This window comes from Scatophagus argus, chromosome 11 (genome assembly GCF_020382885.2).
Source record: "Scatophagus argus isolate fScaArg1 chromosome 11, fScaArg1.pri, whole genome shotgun sequence".
NCBI lineage: Eukaryota > Metazoa > Chordata > Actinopteri > Scatophagidae > Scatophagus > Scatophagus argus.
In genome coordinates, this window is record NC_058503.1 from 9625158 (window position 1) to 9645128 (window position 19971).

At 41.2% G+C, this 19971-nt stretch overlaps 1 protein-coding gene across 1 annotated transcript; it reads right to left on the bottom strand.

The window, feature by feature from the left end:
- Positions 1-1926: 1926 nt before the first annotated feature.
- abhd13 (abhydrolase domain containing 13) lies at positions 1927-5243 on the bottom strand. The gene is made up of 2 exons (XM_046404258.1): positions 4944-5243; positions 1927-3110 (listed from the first exon to the last, which is right to left on the bottom strand). The coding sequence occupies exon 2, from the start codon at positions 3074-3076 to the stop codon at positions 2021-2023; it is 1056 nt and encodes a 351-aa protein (XP_046260214.1). The 5' UTR covers positions 3077-3110; positions 4944-5243; the 3' UTR covers positions 1927-2020.
- Between the last annotated feature and the right edge of the window lie 14728 nt (positions 5244-19971).

Below are 19971 nucleotides of genomic sequence, written 5' to 3' on the forward strand. Positions count from 1 at the left end.
AAGTCACACACACAAAGGGAGAAAAAAAACATCTATACATTATTTCTTATAAAGCACACTTGTTATTCTGAGACCACAATTTACATTCATAGTAGCCTTTAGACCATTTTTCAAGTTGTTGTCACACGAACACCAGCAAATGTGGTCTTTTTATGTGTGTTAAATTTCATTGAGCATACTGTTTACAAACAGTATCAAATATGGCTAAGGAGATCTGTAGTCAAATGGCTTTGATACCACTGCAGTGCAGCATGCTGCATTTGAAAAGCAAGAGCAGATAACAGTGTTGTTAGGCTCTGCTCCACCCCCTGGAAGACATGCAGGAAAGGTTAATTAGCTCATTAAAAGCCCTCCAATTGAGTAAAGCCATTTTGCCTCATAAGCACTGGGTGAGACGAGAACCCAGAATCATCCAATTAACAATTCTGATGTGGAAGATAATCACAACATTTAATTAAAAATGCTCGCACTTTATTTGTGGTTCTTGAAAGATGGGTTCAATTCTTCTTTCAGGACCTTAATACAATACTCACATGCCATTATGAATGTATGCTGAAAGAGTCAAAGCTGTAATCATTCTTCCCATCTGGCCATGAAGAACTCCCTCCCTAGTGTGATCAAAGTGCATGATAATCCACTTCCAAAATATCAGCCTGAGTGAAAGTGAAAATGTCTCTTTCGAAATTTCCCAGAGTTTCCTAAATGATTTAAGTGACACAAAGAGGAAACATGCTCAATAGTTGGAAAACACCCACTGAATTTCTCTTAGGTGACTGAAACTTCATACTAGATTCCGCTAAACTTTGGAATATTTTTTAATGCACAGAAAGAGGAGTGTATTTTGTGCCCTCCCCATCTCTTCCAATTAATTTACATTTGAAACATTTCTCTTCGCAGTCATTACGGACAGGAGTACAGTGACCAATAACTCTTTCAGTGTACATATAGGTGTGTATTATAGTGTTGTACTCAGATGTGAAGAAATCTGAACACATCCTTTAAACAAGAAACCACACACAGAACAAGTGCTCCTCACCAAAGTACAGAAGCCAAAGCTGCTCAACAGCAACTTGAGCCCATTTAAGAGTAAAAACTGCTCTGTGTGCTTGCTGTGTCTCAACAGGACACAGTAGCAGCAGTGTCTCACAATCACACGGACACAGAAGCAGCTCAACAGGAAATAAGATCTCAAGAAATAACAGAACAGGCCAACATTATCTTGCTGACCACTTCATCTTAGCAAATACTTTTTGTGGCTGAATATAATTATTCAACAGCACAAGATTTTTATGCTATTGTACCAAACAAACTTTTTCAAGGGCACACGTAAATATTGAGCACAACAATGTCATGTCATGGTAAACTACAGCAAGCACTCTGAATATTGAAGTTGCACGCCAAAGAGGGAGGCACAAAACTAACAAACGTCAGACTCTTGTTATGTCCCTCAAAGTATTGCTAAGAGGACATCAGCCTACATCACTTAGCATTTGGCTCAGCTTAACATAAAAAGTGTGTATACATACGTACATACACACTACATATTATCAGTGTCTCATCTCTCGTCAGAACAAGTGTAATTTTAATTCCAGTAGTGATTTGTTCTAAAATATTGCAGATCCTCATATGGCCATTATAGCAGAAGCAATTGTTTCAACGGTGTTAATCTCAGTAGACCAATTATAGCAATTCTTTTGTGGCTATGACAGCAAGACTGCTGTGTGGGTATGTATGCGCTGGCTTCATTCAGAAAAAGTCATAAATACATGCATTCATAGCTGCAACACAAAACCTAAGAGGGCACTGTTACCCTCTCCTAAAATCTTGAAATAGTGAAATTATCTTAATATGTTACGATTACAGAAAGGTAAAAAGAGTGAAATAAAATATGAACCCAGACAAAAGCATAAAAAAAAAAAAAGTACATTCTTTACAAAAATCAGTTTAATCCAGCCAATCAACCTCCACGATAACCTTCACATCCTGCAGCCCATAGTTAGTTTTTTTTTTTTTTTTTTGCTCAGATAATGGTGACACTAGCTGAGGGCTGAGCACTCTCCTCATGGGCGTGACTCTTCAGCAGGTCTTTCATGAATTGCTCCAAAGCTGCAAAGTAACCCTGACACTGCCATGTGTCGTTGTGTGTGCCCTCTGGAAAGATGGCCAGACGTTTAGTCCGTGCAGGAGAGAGCTCATACAGTTGTTTCATCATGATTGGCGGAATGAGCTGGTCTGACAGACCAGACACAAACAGTGACGGCATGCGACACAGTGCCACCTGTCGGTACGATAGGAACTGATTCCTATAGCACCACAAGGGCAGCAGGCGCATGGGCAAGAAGGAGAAGAGAGTTGCTGCCATGTGGGGAATGCTGAGAAAGGTGTTTTCAACAATAATAGCTGCCACACGGTGAGGATTGACTGACGCTAAGCGAACAGCAACAGCACCTCCCAATGAGCGGCCAAATAGCACCACCTTTGTCTTGTCCAGATCAGGACGTGTCATGACATAGTCCAGTGTGGCCTCGGCATCCAGGTACAGCCCATCTTCACTGGGCTCACCCTCACTCTTTCCATAGCCACGGTAGTCCACCAGCACCACATTGGCTTTCAAATTGACCAGCATCAGAAGGGCGTTTGGCACCCTGTGACCAATATTACCTGCATTACCATGGAAATAAAGGATGGTAGGTGGAGCTGAGGAAGCAGGGCTACTTTGATTGCCAGGGGCAACTCCAGGAGGCGTATCCCCTCCCGTGTAGCGAAGCAGGATGAGGTTAAGTTTCACGCCGTCCTTAGTGCGAACATACACATTTTCATGTGGGATTCCTGTTGGCATGGGAACATAAAGGCGAGAGGAGGAGGGCTGGTCAGGGAAGTAGAGAAGGACATCCTGAAATTTGTAGAGGATGCCAGCAACAGAGGCTAGGATAAGGGCTAGGATAAAGAATCCTCCATACAAGTGGAAGGTGAGGATGAGTGCCAAAAGGGAGACCCGGCAAGCACCCCAGGACCAGGAGACCAGAGTCAGGGTACAATGCTCAATTGCCCCCCACAGCCTCCAGGGCTTCTCCATGGCTACACAAGAGCTGAGTCACACAACACACACTCTGCAAATACAGGGAACAGCACAAGAGAGAGGGAAGAAAAGCAGTTGATTATAAATGTAAATATAAAAATAAATATAAATGAAGTACTTGTAAACAGTTACTATTTAGTGAATCTACAAATTAATGCTGTAAAGAATTATAATTTAAAACAAATATAATACAGAACATGTATCCAGCAACTGTGCATAACAATACACTTTAAAATTTTACTTGACGACATTCATTGCTGTTGGGGTGCTGATCAACTATGAATCAAGATTATATTATCGCAGCGTCTATTTCTCACCTAGAATGTTTTCAGAACCATATTTTAGTGGGCTGATTAGCTCTAAAATGAAAACGTTGGGCAGCACTTTATGTCCTGCTTTGAAAAGGAGGCTCTCGTGTCTCAGATCAATTGTAAAATTAGGCTGTTCTGATCATATATGAAATACTATGTTAGCCTGTTTCTTGAAATGTTTTAAGAACATGTACTGTTTCACCATAATTTGAAAATGTTTGTCACCAGACAGCCACCATTTTGTGTTTTGCTTCAAAAATGTAGCGCACCAAACACTAAGCAAACTTTCAAACTAGGCAGTGCTGAAAAAAAGTGTTTTCAGGAACATATTATAGTATAGTTATTATATATAGTTTTTACCCTATACCCTAAACACATTTTATGCAAAACACAGTCCCTTCAAAGCAGAGCACCATAAACAATGGCCATTTAAACGTGAATGGTTTGTCCCCCAACCGACAATAATTCATCAACACCTTCATAACCAAAAAGCTATTTGTGCTACTGACTCTGTCCCTCAAATCAGTCAGCTATAAGAAAAACACTGTCCATTTACATCCCGTTTTGGGGTAAAAGGGCAGGAAATAGTGTCTGACTATACTATACAGACAAAAGTATTGGGACACCTGACCATCACACAAACAGGGACTTTAATGACATTGCATTCCAAATACATCGACTGCTTTGAAGCTATAACAGCGTACATTTTCGGGAAAGGCTTTCCACAAGATTTTGGAGTGTTTCTGTGGGAATTTTAGCCCATTCATGTAGTTGAACATTTGTGAGATCAGGCACTGATATTAGATGAAAAGGCCTGGGTCCCAACCATTTGTCTGTCAGTCTGCCAAAGATGGAAATGATGGGCACCCCAGTTAAGTTATATTTTATATCTTTCCCTGCTGCACCTAAACCGGATGATTAGGTGGATCGGGTGTGTCCAGCCAGTTAACGGGCTCGTGATTACCAACTGTTGATGAACTGACAACCCCAACTTCACATTATTAGGTGTGGGCAGAGCTTAAACAGATGTAGCAATTAACCTATATGCAGTTGTGGGCTCCCCAGCACCACTGAAATAGATACGCTACATTCACGGTAATGCTGCTGAGAACAAACTGAGAATATGTTTATAAATTTTACTAGACTTAAAAGTGTCTGGACCCCACAAGTAAGAGAGGGTGACAGCCTGGTGAAAAGCAAATGCGACTACGGTTTGTAACGCTAATGATTTGACAGTTGGCGTTAGCCAGCTAACGTTAACAGTTACCTAACGCTTATCATTTCCGGCAGACATCACGAAGCAATCTATTCTTGGACTGTCAAAACATGTTGCAAAACCAGAGACGACGACACACTAAACTTTGAAGGTGCTGATCACAACACCGAACTGTTTAAAAATTAGCCTTAGCAAGCTGCGAGTTAGCTCCGTTGAAATCGTGCTAACTATCAAGCTATCATTTCCACCTATAGCTGCTACTGCTATCAGCACACCAACAGCCCTTCAACAACAAGCCACCTATCTCCTCAGGTTTGCAAGATAGCTACATACTCACCCTTCTCTCATTTTAGCGCCTCAGCTGCATGGAATATTTACAAAACCATAACACACAGACAGTATAAACACTGTCATTCAGCTCCGTGGCAGTTAGCTAAATTGACCAAGTTAACAATGGAAGTTAACCTATCGAGAACGCAAGGTGTGTAACATTAACTGTGAGCAGGAACCGGCGGGGTTAGCTACAGATAGCTGGGTAGCATTCCAAGTGTAGCCTCTATGAGTTCCGTGTTAGGCTCAGCCCAAGAAATGGGTTCCGCAGAAAGTCTTCTTTTATTTCGTCGTCTTGTTCTATCTCTTCTTCTTTGAGGTTTAACGACAGCTGGCATCCTCAATGCTGCATTACTGCCATCTTGTGGAGTTAGTTAAGTCCTACAGTCTTCCGTTAGTCAGATTTTTCAATAATGTCCTTTCTCTCTTGCAACTAACAAGCACATATTCCACAGTTTCTGGTGCCTGACCATATTCACAAATACATGTACTCAGCCACTGCAGACTAAAGTTTAGTTAGGTTTGATTGGCTTAACGAATTCTAAAACAATCACAATGGTGTTCAACCCAGCACTATACACATTATTATACTCCCAGGAGTCTTACTGCTGCATTTCTTGTCCAGTCAAAACTTGATTTTGATGTTCTGTCTCTGTGACACTTTTTAGATTGGGTGAATGTCTCCATGACTTCTTAGATTCTTCCAGTAGTTGACTAGGAGCTGTTTTCTGTATAAACCTGCATACTTGTAGGGTACCTGTAGGATATACCCAGGCGAAGTTGTCACTGCTCCTGTACATAATCGAAGAGGGCCTTGGCCTGGATCACATCTGATCCTCCATGGACAGTTTTAGATTATGATCAACAAGCAAAATTGCTATAATTTAACCTTGATCTAACTTGTAATAGTGTACATATATATTTCAAGAATGCAACATGGGCTCCAAGGCCCACCCCTAAAAAATATATTTCTCCTACTAAAAAACTGAAGTAACTCAGCTGTCTCTAAATTATTCCAATTCAGTTTCATTGAAAACTTCACACCCATCTATTTAAACAGTGTTGCAATGTGTTGAAATACTGTAGCAGAGAGAGGAGGAACCACTGCCAATGTCTCATAACGATCATCTAACATTTATAACATTGTGTTATGCACAACACAGCATGTTGGCCTCTGAAAAGTGGGCTGATCTCAAGAATGGCACGTACAATCACCACTGCATGTGTTATTCCATTTTTGCCCACCAGGCGCTGCTCTTACAAAGAATATAATTCCAATAAGTCACAAAATGAAGGTTAGTGTGACAGGTTAAATGTGAACTCCCCCAATTAAATTTTGAGGATGATTCATCAATAGTCAACCATGCCGTGTTATATGGTGCACAAGAAGACAAGGGACTGTGGCTATTATTCATTCATGACATAAAGACAAGACAGGAAGTTGTTGTTGTTTTTTTTTTAATGTAAGCCTATAACAATCAGAACTGATTAATAAAAGGCTAGATTCCCAGGAAGAGGGTCCCTGTTGTAATGTTGACCCCTTCTGTCCATCTGTTTCCTAAATTACAATCTTAATATTTTTGTTTAATTTGCTATGTTGGTCTGCTGCGGTGATGTCAACATCAGACTACAAATATGTTTTTGAAGGGTCGGTGGAATCAGAATTGACACATCCCATCTTACAAAAGTGAGTCAAATTGCAGACGTGACGGTTGTAACCCAATGGGCTGCTGAGAGGTAGTGTAACCAGAGAACTGTCCTTAAAAAACAAACCAATTTGAGACAACTAAGGAATACAGCTGATGTTATGTCATGGCACTGACATTTACAATTTACACACAACCACGTGATCATGTCCCAGACTAAGCAAAAAAAAAAAAAAAAATAATAAAAAAAGAAGAACATACATACATACAACGTTGGTATTGCTGTATTTAACATCTTGCTCACACTCAGTGTGACCTTGGAGGAGGCAGACAGATTATGGGCAGACTAGCACAGCTGTTGGCCGTCCAGCTTTGTCCTTGAAGTTTGTTTGGTTCTGTGGTGTTGAAGTCACTACAGAATGCTTCTATTCTGTTAGGTAAAAGTGTCAGAGGTTACAATATTTGATCATCAGTGTACTCTAAAATATAATTGCCATATGAAAATGTGTATTAATTATTGTTGAGGCAGAAGTGCTGACGCTGACAACATATTATTGATATATAGGCTAAGCAGAAAATGACAATAATACACCTTGGCAACTATACTTACATGTGGGCTTAAACAGGTTGGAAAATGACTCTGTTAAACTGAATAATCCAGAGCGAGGAATGAAGATGTGGGACTAGTTTTTCTCAACCTGTACAGATTTAAGAGATACTTAAGATAATGTCCATGATCAAACTCCATTTATGATTTAATAACTCTGTTTTTGTGACTCTGTTGAAAAAAAAAAAAAACTAATTGATGCTAATAACACAGAATCATAGTGTGTTTAGTGTCTGCAGCCCTGTCTAGCAGGAGGTGCAGTGTATATAGGAATACATGCCATGCATAAGCACAAACAAACACACACACACAGAGACACGCACATACACACACACACACACTTACCTCTTGAGGTTACAGGGAGTACTGTGTTCTGATGGATTCAGCTTATAAGAGACTGACAGCTGGCAAGTTCACTCTCTCCTTCCTACGACCCAATTACCTTTGACATGTCAGTCAAAACATCTATTACACACACACACTCAAACTCTCATACACACTTACGGAGCCGCACTCTGTCGCTCCACTCTCGTATTCCCATGGCTCAATTACTTGATATATGGTACTCTAAACAGCTGGAGGGCCTGAGCTCAATAATACAAAGTCAGAGCTCCAACAGGGCAAGAAGCGACTGCAATGACCTGGCTGGAAATATCATATCATCAGGCCAGGGGACATGCTTATCATTCACCTCATTCAGTGCACCCAATGGCCAAGCTATTGATACACTATTGATTTTTCTGTCAGTCAGCATATTTTATGAATGGCTGCTGCGACTCAGTGTCTTTATGTAAGAGCTGCTATTATTGCATTTCTGCTCGGTTTGTGAAAGACATGGCTGAGCATGCCTGACATCGTCATGAGTGATGCCTCTTTGATTTGCAAGTCACTGAATGCCATGCACAAGGTGATAGATGTGGTGTCCATGGCTACAATGTAAATGTGTTGTCACCTTGGAGACAGAGCATTGCTTTGAGTCAGAGAGGGACAGCTACATAATGGCAACTCTTCATTTTAAACACACCACAGAGGACGGGCAAATACAGACAAAAGTTACCTATCAGTGCAGAACATCATTAAACTGCCTTTCCAACCTTTCATTCTGATTCATAATTAACACAGTGAGGGTGGCTGTAGCTCCTATGGCTCTATTCTAGTGTCAGTCAACAAGGTTTAATGACATCGTATATTGTACAGTGATGGCCTAATCAGCTAAGTGAAATAGGCAGGCCTACCTGGTAGTTTGAACATGCAGCAAAGACTGCCCCATACGCTATGTATGCCAGGAATAAATTGGGTGGAAACTGCTGTATGTTTCAGACAGCAATTAGGAAGCCTCCCGTGGGTAAGAGGCAGATGTTTAATAAAGGCTACATTTCCCTCATTTCCTTTGCAAATAAACCTGTTGTCACACCTATGATGATATCTATCACTCTAATTAACCTGCAGGTATAGGTTTGTGTGCACAGGTCTCTGTGTGAAATTTGGGTGGTGAGTATTTGGAGACTAGGATGAAGAAAAAACAACCATTCAGATTCAAACCAAAGCCATTCAGGAAGGTATTAAATTAAGGACTGCATGTTGAATGGACATGGTTTCTGTTGGAACTGAAAAAGGTGCTGGGTTTTGTGTAATGATGAAGTCCATTTCAGAGGACTTGTTGCTCCTTCTGTTCACATTCCTCACAATGTTTAGTATACTTATCATGTGAAGAGGGATATTATGAAAGAGTGGTCACTACTTTTCCTAAATACTCCTGTCAGATCTGCAGCATCTTGAGAGTGTGAATGATCCTACAAATGCCATTATTAATCTTCTACTTTTTGCCCAACCAATAAATAATTGTCACACTTGGCCACTGTGCCAAAAATAATGACAAAAAGGTGACTTTCAGAGAAGGCTTTCTTTGGCTCTTCAGACACTTGAAGAATCTTCACGGAGGTAACACCACTTACCAGATTTGCTAAATTAAGCTGTCTTCAAGTTGTTTATCAGTACACTTAATCTAAAAATGCCAACATTTGCCTTTGCCACATAGTTTAAGTTAAAGTAATAGTTAGACATTTTAGGAAATTTGCATATTTGCTGTCTTGCTGAAAGATTAAGATTAAGAAGTGTATAACTTTCATGGCTGTACATTAAACAGCTAACCCTAACCCCCTTAAATTATAAGGAAGGAGACAATTAACCTAGCTTAGCATAAAGTCTGAAAGCAGGGTGCAGCAGCTAGTTTAACTCTCTACAAAATTCCTTGAGTCTCTTGCTTGGTAACATCACTGAAATGATGTAATGACAGAAAAACACTAACCAACAAGACACAATATGTTCATTAGTGCACTTTAGAAGTGCATGTAAGCATATTTTTGCACTTTGGACAGAGGCAGTGGTGCCAAGCTTCTCATCTAACTCACAAGAGACCAAATAATCACATGCACTATTTCTCTGAGGCAATAACCACCTCAGCTGCCAACACCACAGTAATCATCATCCTCCTCATCATCACTGCATTGTTATTATTACAGTTACAATAATGTATTAACATCTACCCCGTTTCCAGAGCTCATCACACTGAGATAAGACAAAAAATGTTTCTCTGTGAAGGACATTTTCTTTTTGAAGGAGGTGAAACCATGAAATAGTGTCAGCAGCAAGCCCTGTTTGAAAAAGTGCAATATCAAGGGCAAACTGTAATTACAATGTGTTCAATTTAGCGGGTGGAGACCTCAGTGTCTGCAGAGAAGTAGTAGTACCTGCTGTCCTTGGAAAAATGCGGCCACGTTGTCTGGGTGAAGCCAAGAGGTTTCAAAAGGTGGGGTAAACTGTAAGAATTTAAGTGAATATAGGGTCATGTTGGTCCGTTTAAAGAGCACATTCACTCGATTTAGAGAACATTCAGTCACTTTGTGAAGGTCAGTCAGACCAGTAATAAGTGATTATCTGAGTTGTGTTGGGAGATCAGGAGGGATCTCCCAACACAACACTGATATCAGAGGACAAGTAGACCCCGGTCTCCAGTAGAAGCAGACAGGGTTGTGGTCCAGATGAAAGGTTACTGTTTTATTCTGTGGGGACGGAAAGGCCATCTTTCATTTCTCATTTAATAAGTGTGTATGCTTGTGCACACGCCTGTGGGTTTGTATAGTTCTGTGAGAGACCAAAAAGGGTGGATTTAAAAGAAAAGAGTGAAGATTTTGACTTTTGTGAAATAAATAAATAAATTGGGCCAATCAATAATGTTTTCATAACAAAGTTGACTCCGGTGTTCATGAATTTTGATACACACTGGAATCAAAGCTTAGACACAAGATTGTTGTGGTTTGTGCACTGGAATAGAACAGAGGTTCTTGTAAATACCCCGTACAAACACACTGTCACTTATGAATATCATCCAGTACCATTGCCTTGAAAGTAATGCTTCATGTTATGCAAGAGGGAGTGGAAGGTACTCGTCAGCGTGCGTCACTGGCTCATGCTAATGCAAGTGTTGCAAATAAAGACTAATTGCCTGGTTGGGGGCAAATAAGTTTCCTAATGCCAACATGTGGCTTAGTAGGCACTACAGACCTAACAATTATCCATGCAGTTAAGATCTTGTTACAAACACAATGGTCTGACTGACCAGTTCAAGTTCACAGCAAGTCACACGGGGTGGCTGCTGTAAAATCAGAGTAAATGAGCTGGGAGTAATTATAGCACTGCATGTAATTTTCAAAATGTGATGCATTTGGTTGTACACAGGTAGAACTCCAGGTAGAAATTGCTGCATAGATGCATAAAAAGAGATTAGAGCGAGAGAGAGGGAAGATTGAGAGGAAGGGCCAACATACAAGTCTGTGTAGTGATCTATGTGTCCGGGTTCCTATATATCTCCCTTTTCAGTCATATGACCCTGTAGTAAGTCAGTGTAATAGCCATTGCTCAGGGAGCCTTGTGATTTAAAGAAGAGTTTCAACCTGTGAAGCGAGACAATATATCACTGCCTCCCTTCCTCATCTTATCTTCTTTATCTCCACATTTGGCTCTTAGTTGTTGTCTGCTTCAAGTTGTCTCTCTCTCTCTCTCTCTCTCTCTCTCTCTCTCTCACTCTCTCATCTGTTCTCTTTTCTCCAGCCCCCCACCCCCCATCACCTCACACACAGACACAGGAGGGAGACACACACTGCCAGGCACCTCCTCTCTTCACCCCTGAGGCCAGTACAATAAGAGCTTAATGAAAAGGTACTTTATACTGGTGGCAGTGCAGTGGGGGAGATATCTTTAAATGTCACTCTTAATGGGAGGAATTAGCAGAGAGTTGGGTGTTCTGGATCTGCATGTGAATGTGTGCATCCTGATGACAGCGTATGATACCTGGATAAATGAGTTATAGTTTATTTGTCCTGGCCTGTGAGTGTGTGTGTGTGGGGGGGGGCTGGTGAGAGTGCACATGTGCATGTTAGCAGTATATAGCAGCGGTTCATGAGGTTGATTTATGTTCCCCAGGCCTCTGCTCTTTGGACCCTGCCTTGATTACAGTGTACCACTGCAGCTACAGCCATGACCCCACTGTAACCCCATAAGTTAGCCCAACTGCATGAAGGGAGCTTGCAAAATCTGGTGATGTCGATCTTCTCGAGCTGATTGATTTAACTATAGCCATAATTTCAGCATATCATTTATTCTCCCCAAGTCTCCCTCCTGTAAATCGAGCATCTCCGTGGTGCAATGCATCACAGCTCTGGTGAGCCCAGAGGACCACAGTGAGAAGGATTGATGTTTTTCCATGGATCATTGCTGAGAGGGGCTGTTTAATGGTTGCAGCAATGGTTTACATGCTTGAAAGAAAGGTGTTAGAAAAATGAAGGCAGATCACGTTGCAACTGTTTCATAATCTCAGCTGATGAAATCAGTGATACACTGAGATGAAACACTGGGTGCCTTCTCAAACTCTGGTTTTACACTGATGCACAGTAGGCAGACCCAGTTAAGAATTTATCACTTTTGACCTTTTACTGAACTTTACACTGTCTGTGGCAGATATTTGCAGAGCCTCAAAGAGAGGGGCAAGAGAGATTGAGAGAGAGAGAGGGAAAAGTGTCCAGGAGAGAAAAGAGGATGGCTGTTCAAGAAGGAAGGAGGTCACGAGTGTGTGTGTCTGTGTGTGGTGTGAGCCTCCTTCACACCAAAGCAGCTTTCAGGGAGCAGTTAGCTGAGCTGCAAATAGGCAGATAACACAATTAACAGTGACACAATCTTTACATTTAACATGGTCCCAGGTTAACTGAATTTACAGTGGCACATCTACGAAGTAACTTATGAACAGTTGCTAATGGATGGCACTCCTCTTCTGATTGTCTCACTTAGGCGTAGAGTTTAGATTGCCAGGAGAGGCACAGATGTGTGCTGTGATCAGAAGTAGAGCAAGCCACCACAGGGAGAGAGGGAGAGATCTGCACGTGACTGGTAGACTGCAGAGAGTGTCTGCAAAGTCATCTGAGGTCGGCCAGTCTGTATGATGAGATGGATGACGCAGACTAAGCGTTTAGGCCAAGTACACGCACAGGCCAGGGCTCACACACAGAACACGGCACCTTACATGCTAGGCGAGATAGCAATTCAATACTGGCTTTGTTTGCGAACAAGAAAGTCACACAGAAAGTGCTAAGCTACATGACAACAACACTAAGCAAAATCAAGGCTCTGTGAGTGTTTTTGGACACAGTGATGAAAATGTTAACATGCTAACATGATCACAATGACAGTGTTAACATTAACAGGTAGAAACTTTGCCATGTTCACCATCTTAGTTCAGCATATTAACATCTGCTAATTAGCATTAAACAAAATACAACTGAGGCTGATAGGGTTTCATCGTGGGAGTTTGGCTGGATTATGGTGCTAGATGGCAAGTCAGGGGGTGACCACAGTTATATCAAATGGAAAGGCTCATGGTGGCACTAGAGGGGATCACCTGAGTCTTTGGAATAAATTTTCTGGAAGCCTTTACTGACTGTTCAAAATTTTGGTCCATTACTGTAGTGAATGTTGAGACTGTACTTTATTAGTGACAAGTTTGACCTACTGGTGGTACTCCAGGAAAATTCAAAAGATTACCAAAGTCATTGGGATTCATCCTCTGGGAAACAAGAGTGTATCTGTACAAACGTCCACAGAAATCCATTGAATAGTTGTAGAGATATCACAGTTTGGACCAAAGCAGTGGACAAGCTGACAGACTGACAGCATACAGACATGTGCCGCTGGCAATAAGGCTGCCAAAAAGCAGCGATAGCACATTTATTGTAGAATAAGTCACTTTTGCTGATATATTGTATCTGATCTAAGCAATTTCCGAGCACATCATTTTTACAATTACACAGTAAGACAGCGATGACATGAATGAGACAGAAATTGAAGAGAATAAATTGGTATGGACCCGTGTAATTAGCCCTGTGAGCTGTGTTTTAACACAGTGGCAGGGACTGCTTGGTGTTGTTCTAAGGCTCAGCAATCTAACACTCCAAGCATAAGCCAGGAAAAGGAAGGAGAGATGAAACAGGAGGACTGGAGCAGCACTACCCTGGCCTTTGTCGAGCCCCAACCCAGTCACAATCTGGGTAGAAGCAGTATCTTTATTCCTGTGAACACATCACTCCTGCAGGATGACAGGTGACTGGATCTCAGCGCTGGATGCTGCTCAGGTTCCATGTTAGACAGGGTTTGACTTCGCTCCCAGTTCTTCAAAGGGTTCAATATGCACCCCCCTCCACCACCACTTTTCTGTTGCATCCAGGAGCAGACATATCCCTTTCATCAAGAGGTGCTTTTCTCTGACAGCACAGATTAGTGAGAAGCAAATGCATTTAGAAATGCCAGCTCATTTTCCATTGCTCAGACACTGAGCCTTTACCATGCTTTGCATTAATAAATGGTTCATCCAGAGTATTCTATCTGTTGTCCTATTAAGTTTAGCATATGCTATTTTTATGTAAGCTCACATCACACAAGGAATACTAAGTTCAAATGATACCAAAAACAGTAGAATTTACTGTTAAGATCGAGGTGGTATGAGACGAGGATGGATAGACAGATGGGGAGGAAATAAGTTACTGAAGGTCCACCTCAGGTTGGTGTTGACAACAGGGATGCTTGGTGACAAAAACCCCTTGGGCTGGGCCTCAGCTCACTCTGCTGGAGTGTGGATCCTCTCTCTCAGCCCTGGAGTTCCTGCAAATCCTGCCTTCTGCTGTTTACACTAAACAGAAGAAAAGCTAACGCTGATGTTACAGGGGCTTGCTCCTTCCATCTGGAGGGGATGCAGGACCATGCCTTTCTTGCTGAGACACTCATTGAATCTTTTGGTTTTATTGGATATTTTTAGCAATAGATTTTTTCAAATTATTATTATTATTACAATCACTTTGTGTAGATTTTCAAAACTTCTGACTATGGTACCCCCTGTTTTAGAGTCAATCAAACTATAAGTCTCCAGCCATGTTGGTGGCACTGTGAGGCTCTACTTTGAGCTAACATGAGCTCGCTAACATGCTTGATGACAAAACTAACATGTTGATGTTGAGCAGTTATACTTGTTACTTGTTCATTCAGCATATTAGCTAACATTCAATAATTAGCAATTAATGCAAAGTATAGATGAGGACAGGACTTTCACAATATCAGGTTTTCACTATATGAGTATTGTGGTCAAACAAATTCACAACAACAATATTACTGGGATATCTATAGAAAATTTGAAAAAAAAATTACTTACTATTTCTTTATTTGTTTACTGTTTGTTTTTACTGTTTTGTTGGCAAATGAATTACATTTGATGATGCAGGGAGGTGGAGGGAGTCTGCAACTGTACAAAAGCATTCAAAAAGAACAATTACACTTAATAAAAGCAACCAGATGAACTGATAAAAAAAGATCTACAGGGCCTAACATCTACATTGGATTGCACAAGATTATCATATGGGTAGTATTAACATAATATCAGTATTTTGTTGTGATCATCTGATGATAACCATGCAATTACAAGTAAACATCAGTACAAAAGTTCATGGCAATCCATGCAATGGTTGACTAAAAATTAAAACATTAATCACAAACCAAAACCAAACATTATGAAGAAATTGCATAACAATGTCCCCCCATAAATTCTTTACAATCATCATAATCACAGAAATCACTTTACACATTATTCACATTAGAAATCTTGTGCAAAAAGCATCTTACTTGCTGCTCTAAGATTATATTGTCACACAGTTAGAAATAGTGCAGGAAGACTTAAACCCATTGTGTGATTTCACCAACCTTCTGCTCCTCTTGCAGAGAGCAATCATTTCCTGTGAGAGCATCAGGATACAGTCTCAGGCCATCGGTGATGTAACATCAGGGTAAGAGAGGATGAAGACAAACACACCCTCGCACACACACAAATACACTCAATCATGTTATGCACATATTCTACAGTGTTTCATATAACAGTTGTGAAGTGTTGTGATGTTGAAATTGTCAACAAGAATGTTTTAAAAATTGTCATTTGTACAACATTTAAGATCACATGTAAACAATAAAATGGTGTAAATAAGCTATTTAAATTAGCAGTCAAATGCCCTAATAATACACATAATAGTGTAAGGGCCTTGACGTCAGTAGATTACATTCTCACACAGGCAGGTCTCATCTATTTGTATTCTGTATGTTTTCTTGCCAGAGTAAATGCTGCCCTCCCTGACAGGCACATTTCCTTTGAAGCTGCAGGCTGGGTGAACACAGAGATCCAGGTTGCACAGTGGGAATATAGGCCAAGAATCCAGGATCATGGATACGGGAATAGGCAGTGTCCTTGGGAAAGTGAGTTGTGTTGATAAGCCGCTGAGGGATTCCTGGAATGGAAATGGGGTGAGTCAATCGATCAGAAGAGTAAAACCCTGAGGCGGAGCAGAAGTGGTGCTAGGAGAGGAGTTGAACTGCATGATGCTATCTCCATCATCGGCCTTAACCCCCTCCATTTCCTGTGACCATAACACAAGGAAACATAACAACGAGTCTGCAAATTTGATCTCATTTATGGCAAATCATTTACACATTACAACATTTTTCATATGGATCATTTTTCACCTGCCAGGAAGCCCTCAGTTTCCAGTCATCTCTAACAAGTTAGTGAGAATAAATTGCGGGATTCTTTGGTGTAATTCATTACAGGAAACAAACACTTTTCATTTGCTTTTGTTAAAAAACTCAACCCCCAACTGCTCCTGATGGCTCTTGAGTGTTCGTGTGAATGTGAAAGGAGGTGGCACCTTGCATAGTAGTCTCTGCCACCAGTATATAAATGTGCTCATGTTGTAAAGTGCTTTGAGTGGTTAGGTAGACTGGAAAAGCGCTCCATAAATACATTCCATTTACCATTCCATTATTCAAATATAGCAGCAACAGTGATAAAACATATCACAAGAAGACTGATATTCTGAATAGAATAAGAAATGTCACCTGGATTGAACACTTGCAAAAACACTGAAAAAACAATCGTATTGCCACTATTATATTAATATTATAAAAAACTTAAATTGCTGCCTATTTTCACATGGCCCAATTCCCATAATTCTATAATGACAGCTGAGAAATCTCATTCATTGATGGAGACTGTGAGATGCATTTGAAAACGAGCCGACCTTGAGTTAATATCATTTTGTCAAAATACCACTCCTAAGGTCAAGAATGAACTTTCACCTTCAAAAAATAATTGTATTAACGCTGTGGAACACACTCAGAAAAGCAGAATAACACATAAGAGCAGACGGACACTAACACAAACACAGGCATGTCTATGCACCTGTGTGCACACACATACAAACACAGGCGTGTCTTTGCAGGTGCATACTTGTTCTTGAGTGGGATAATCTTATATCACACATCCACTCAGGACAGTAAGCCAGGGCTGAGGGTGTTGGTCTTCCATGACCAATCAGAGAGGTTGAGCATGTCTCCTTCTCCTCTCTGACGTCAGACAGATGAAAGCACAGAAGGAGAGAGAGACTGAGAGGCAGAGGAGGACATGGTGATGGAGAGCGAGAGCTTAAGGAAGAGTCGTACAGGGTCAGCTGAGTGGGAGAAGAAAGATGGAGATGGTGGCAACAGGAAAGCGGGGCTAAAGGAACAAAATGAATATAGAAGAGAATGAGAATGAAGAGCATTCAATCTAAAGCTAACATGAGATGGAAAGAGATATGCGGACACATTCACTTTAAGAGGCTAATTTCCACAGGGACACAAAGTGTAGGAGATGTGAGGGCTGTGGATTTGACATACGTCGACACAGTTGGATGATGTCACTTGTCTCTTTTCTCTCACCTCATTCTCCTCCTCTTTTGATTAGCGATAGGTTTGGTCTAGCAACTCCATCCTCACCTCCACCTTCTCTTCCTCCATCAGGAATGCTGACGGGTGGGAAAATAGTGAACATCACGGTGCTAAAAGGTCTTGATTAAAAAGCAAAAAGCAAACAAAAAAAAAACCCTTCAAATGCTCATGAAACCAACACTGTCATCATCAGCATGAGATTTTTGTATGACTCAAGAAAAACAATAGAGATTGTGTTTACTTTTTATAGTTGGAGTTGAATCATAAAAGACTTCAACTAGAACACTAAAAAGACAATGAACCCTCCACACCACTATTTTTGATTTGTTTATAAAACAGACATTTATAAATAGATGGTTGAGCTGAGTCTGAAGCAATTGTACTTCTGAGTGCCTTTGACAAGCCAGACAGGACAGCCATGTAAAAATAGATATAAAGAGGGGTTTTGATATTGAATGGAGCACGTATTTTTATTCCCCTAAAGTGTGTATATTACCTTTGATTTAGCAGGAGCTACTGTGTCAGTGCAATGATACAATCGATTCTACACATGCATATCCAGAGAGAACACACACGCGCACACACACACACACACGCACATGTTCCCCTACATGGATGGTGCATGAGTCATGTCTACAAGCCTTTACTGTTACTGTGATGGCTCCAGATTTAAGGGCCCGAAATTTGCATTCATCTCACAGACATACTCTCTCCCTCTCTGCTGGGTCTCACTCTTGCCCTCACACTGCTTCCTTTGCACGTACACACAAACACACAGGTACGAAAGTGTGGGTGGTAGTGTGAAATTAACAACTCTCTGCTCTGCTGTTGACTGGCCACCTCTCAGCAGCTGACATAAGTGGCCAGGTCCCTGTATTTGTACGTGTACCAGAGCAGGGGCAGGGGGCAGGCTAGGTACATACATGCACAAACTGATCCCAGTCGGGGTCAGAGACGGAGCATGAAATTGAGCAACTACAGTCAAAGGCAGGCTAGACAATCCCACCCGAAGAAGGACATCTATCCCCGCAAGGCCTCGTCAAAGCATCCTGCACTGACATAATACGCAAGAGCAATGACTGATGAGTGATGAGCATTCACGCATCCTGACACAACAGATGTTTGCCATAATGCCACACTGGTTTCAAATCCAGTCCATGCTCCCACCAAAATTCAGGCCCTGCGTGGTGAACTTTCAGTCAGCATCACAATCTGGGGTGAATCGCAGAACAAGGGGTTTAAAAAAAACGGTAAGCAAATTGAATCTGTGTGTGTGTGTTTGTTTGAGTGTGTGTGTGTGTGTGTGAGAGAGAGAGTGCCCACTGACATTTGGTGATAAATCAGCAAATTATATAACTATAAAACACGTGTTCCCTCCACTCAGGGCAACATAACAGAAATGACTGACTTTGTCTTAGCTTTAAAAACTGTGGAGTGCACTCAGTGGACGGTGCATGTCATCATCAACACAACAAGAAGGATTAAACGCGTCTCTTTACTGTGCTTGAGGACAGTTTCACAAACAAGATGAACTGTGGCATCCACACAAATGTCAGATGAGCGTTGAACTGTCCAAGGTTCTGAAACTCTGTGCTATTCTTCACTGCTCAATATATAACTCTTTCAATTAGTTTCTGGCACTATTCAATATGTTGTCACATAGTTTTTGTTTGGCAGCAGGACACTCGATGTACTAAAACTAATTAGATCGGAGTTAGATGAGCACTTTTCCCTCTCAACAACAAATTGTAGAATAAGCTGCCTTAAGCACAAATTAATAAGGTAATCATCTCTTGTCTTATCCCCAATATACATCCCATTAACATTAAGCAACACTGTTTTTGGTAGCACTCCAAGCCATGCACGCTGACAATGATTAGTAGCTTTACGGACGAGGATAAATACTGCAATTTACTATCAGCACCCTAACAGCACCTCTCTCTCTCTCTGTCACACACACACACACAGGAACATTGCATATAGGGCCATACTGTAAGTCGTGTTTGTTTTGAACGCACTGACCAAACACAAAATAACTGATAAGACGGAATCCATTTGCAGGGGACAGGTACATGATATTGTTGAACCTACATGCACAAACCTTGTGCTTGTTCAGCTGCTTTCCACTTGTTCAGAGGCTCAAGCCTGCCTAGTTTTCATTAGTGCTGTCACCGCCTTAATTTCCTACGTCTTCATTGCACCTCTGGGCGAGAGAAAGCGCTGTAATTGGAGGATTTACAGCTTACACTGCGTATGAAATCTGCCGGATCAATGAATCTTAATGACTATATGGAAACAGTGAGTGTGCTTTCTTAACTGCATAGTTGATCTTGTGAATGGAAGACCGAGTATATCCTGCACCAAAAGCAAGATGTCGCCAGAAGTGTGTGTTTGTGCCTGACCAAGACAATATTTGGCAGTTATTACTTATGAAG

What these genes read in the sequence shown, in the direction of transcription:
- abhd13 (XM_046404258.1), bottom strand. Translation starts at nt 3,076, where the DNA reads ATGGAGAAGCCCTGGAGGCTGTGGGGGGCAATTGAGCATTGTACCCTG.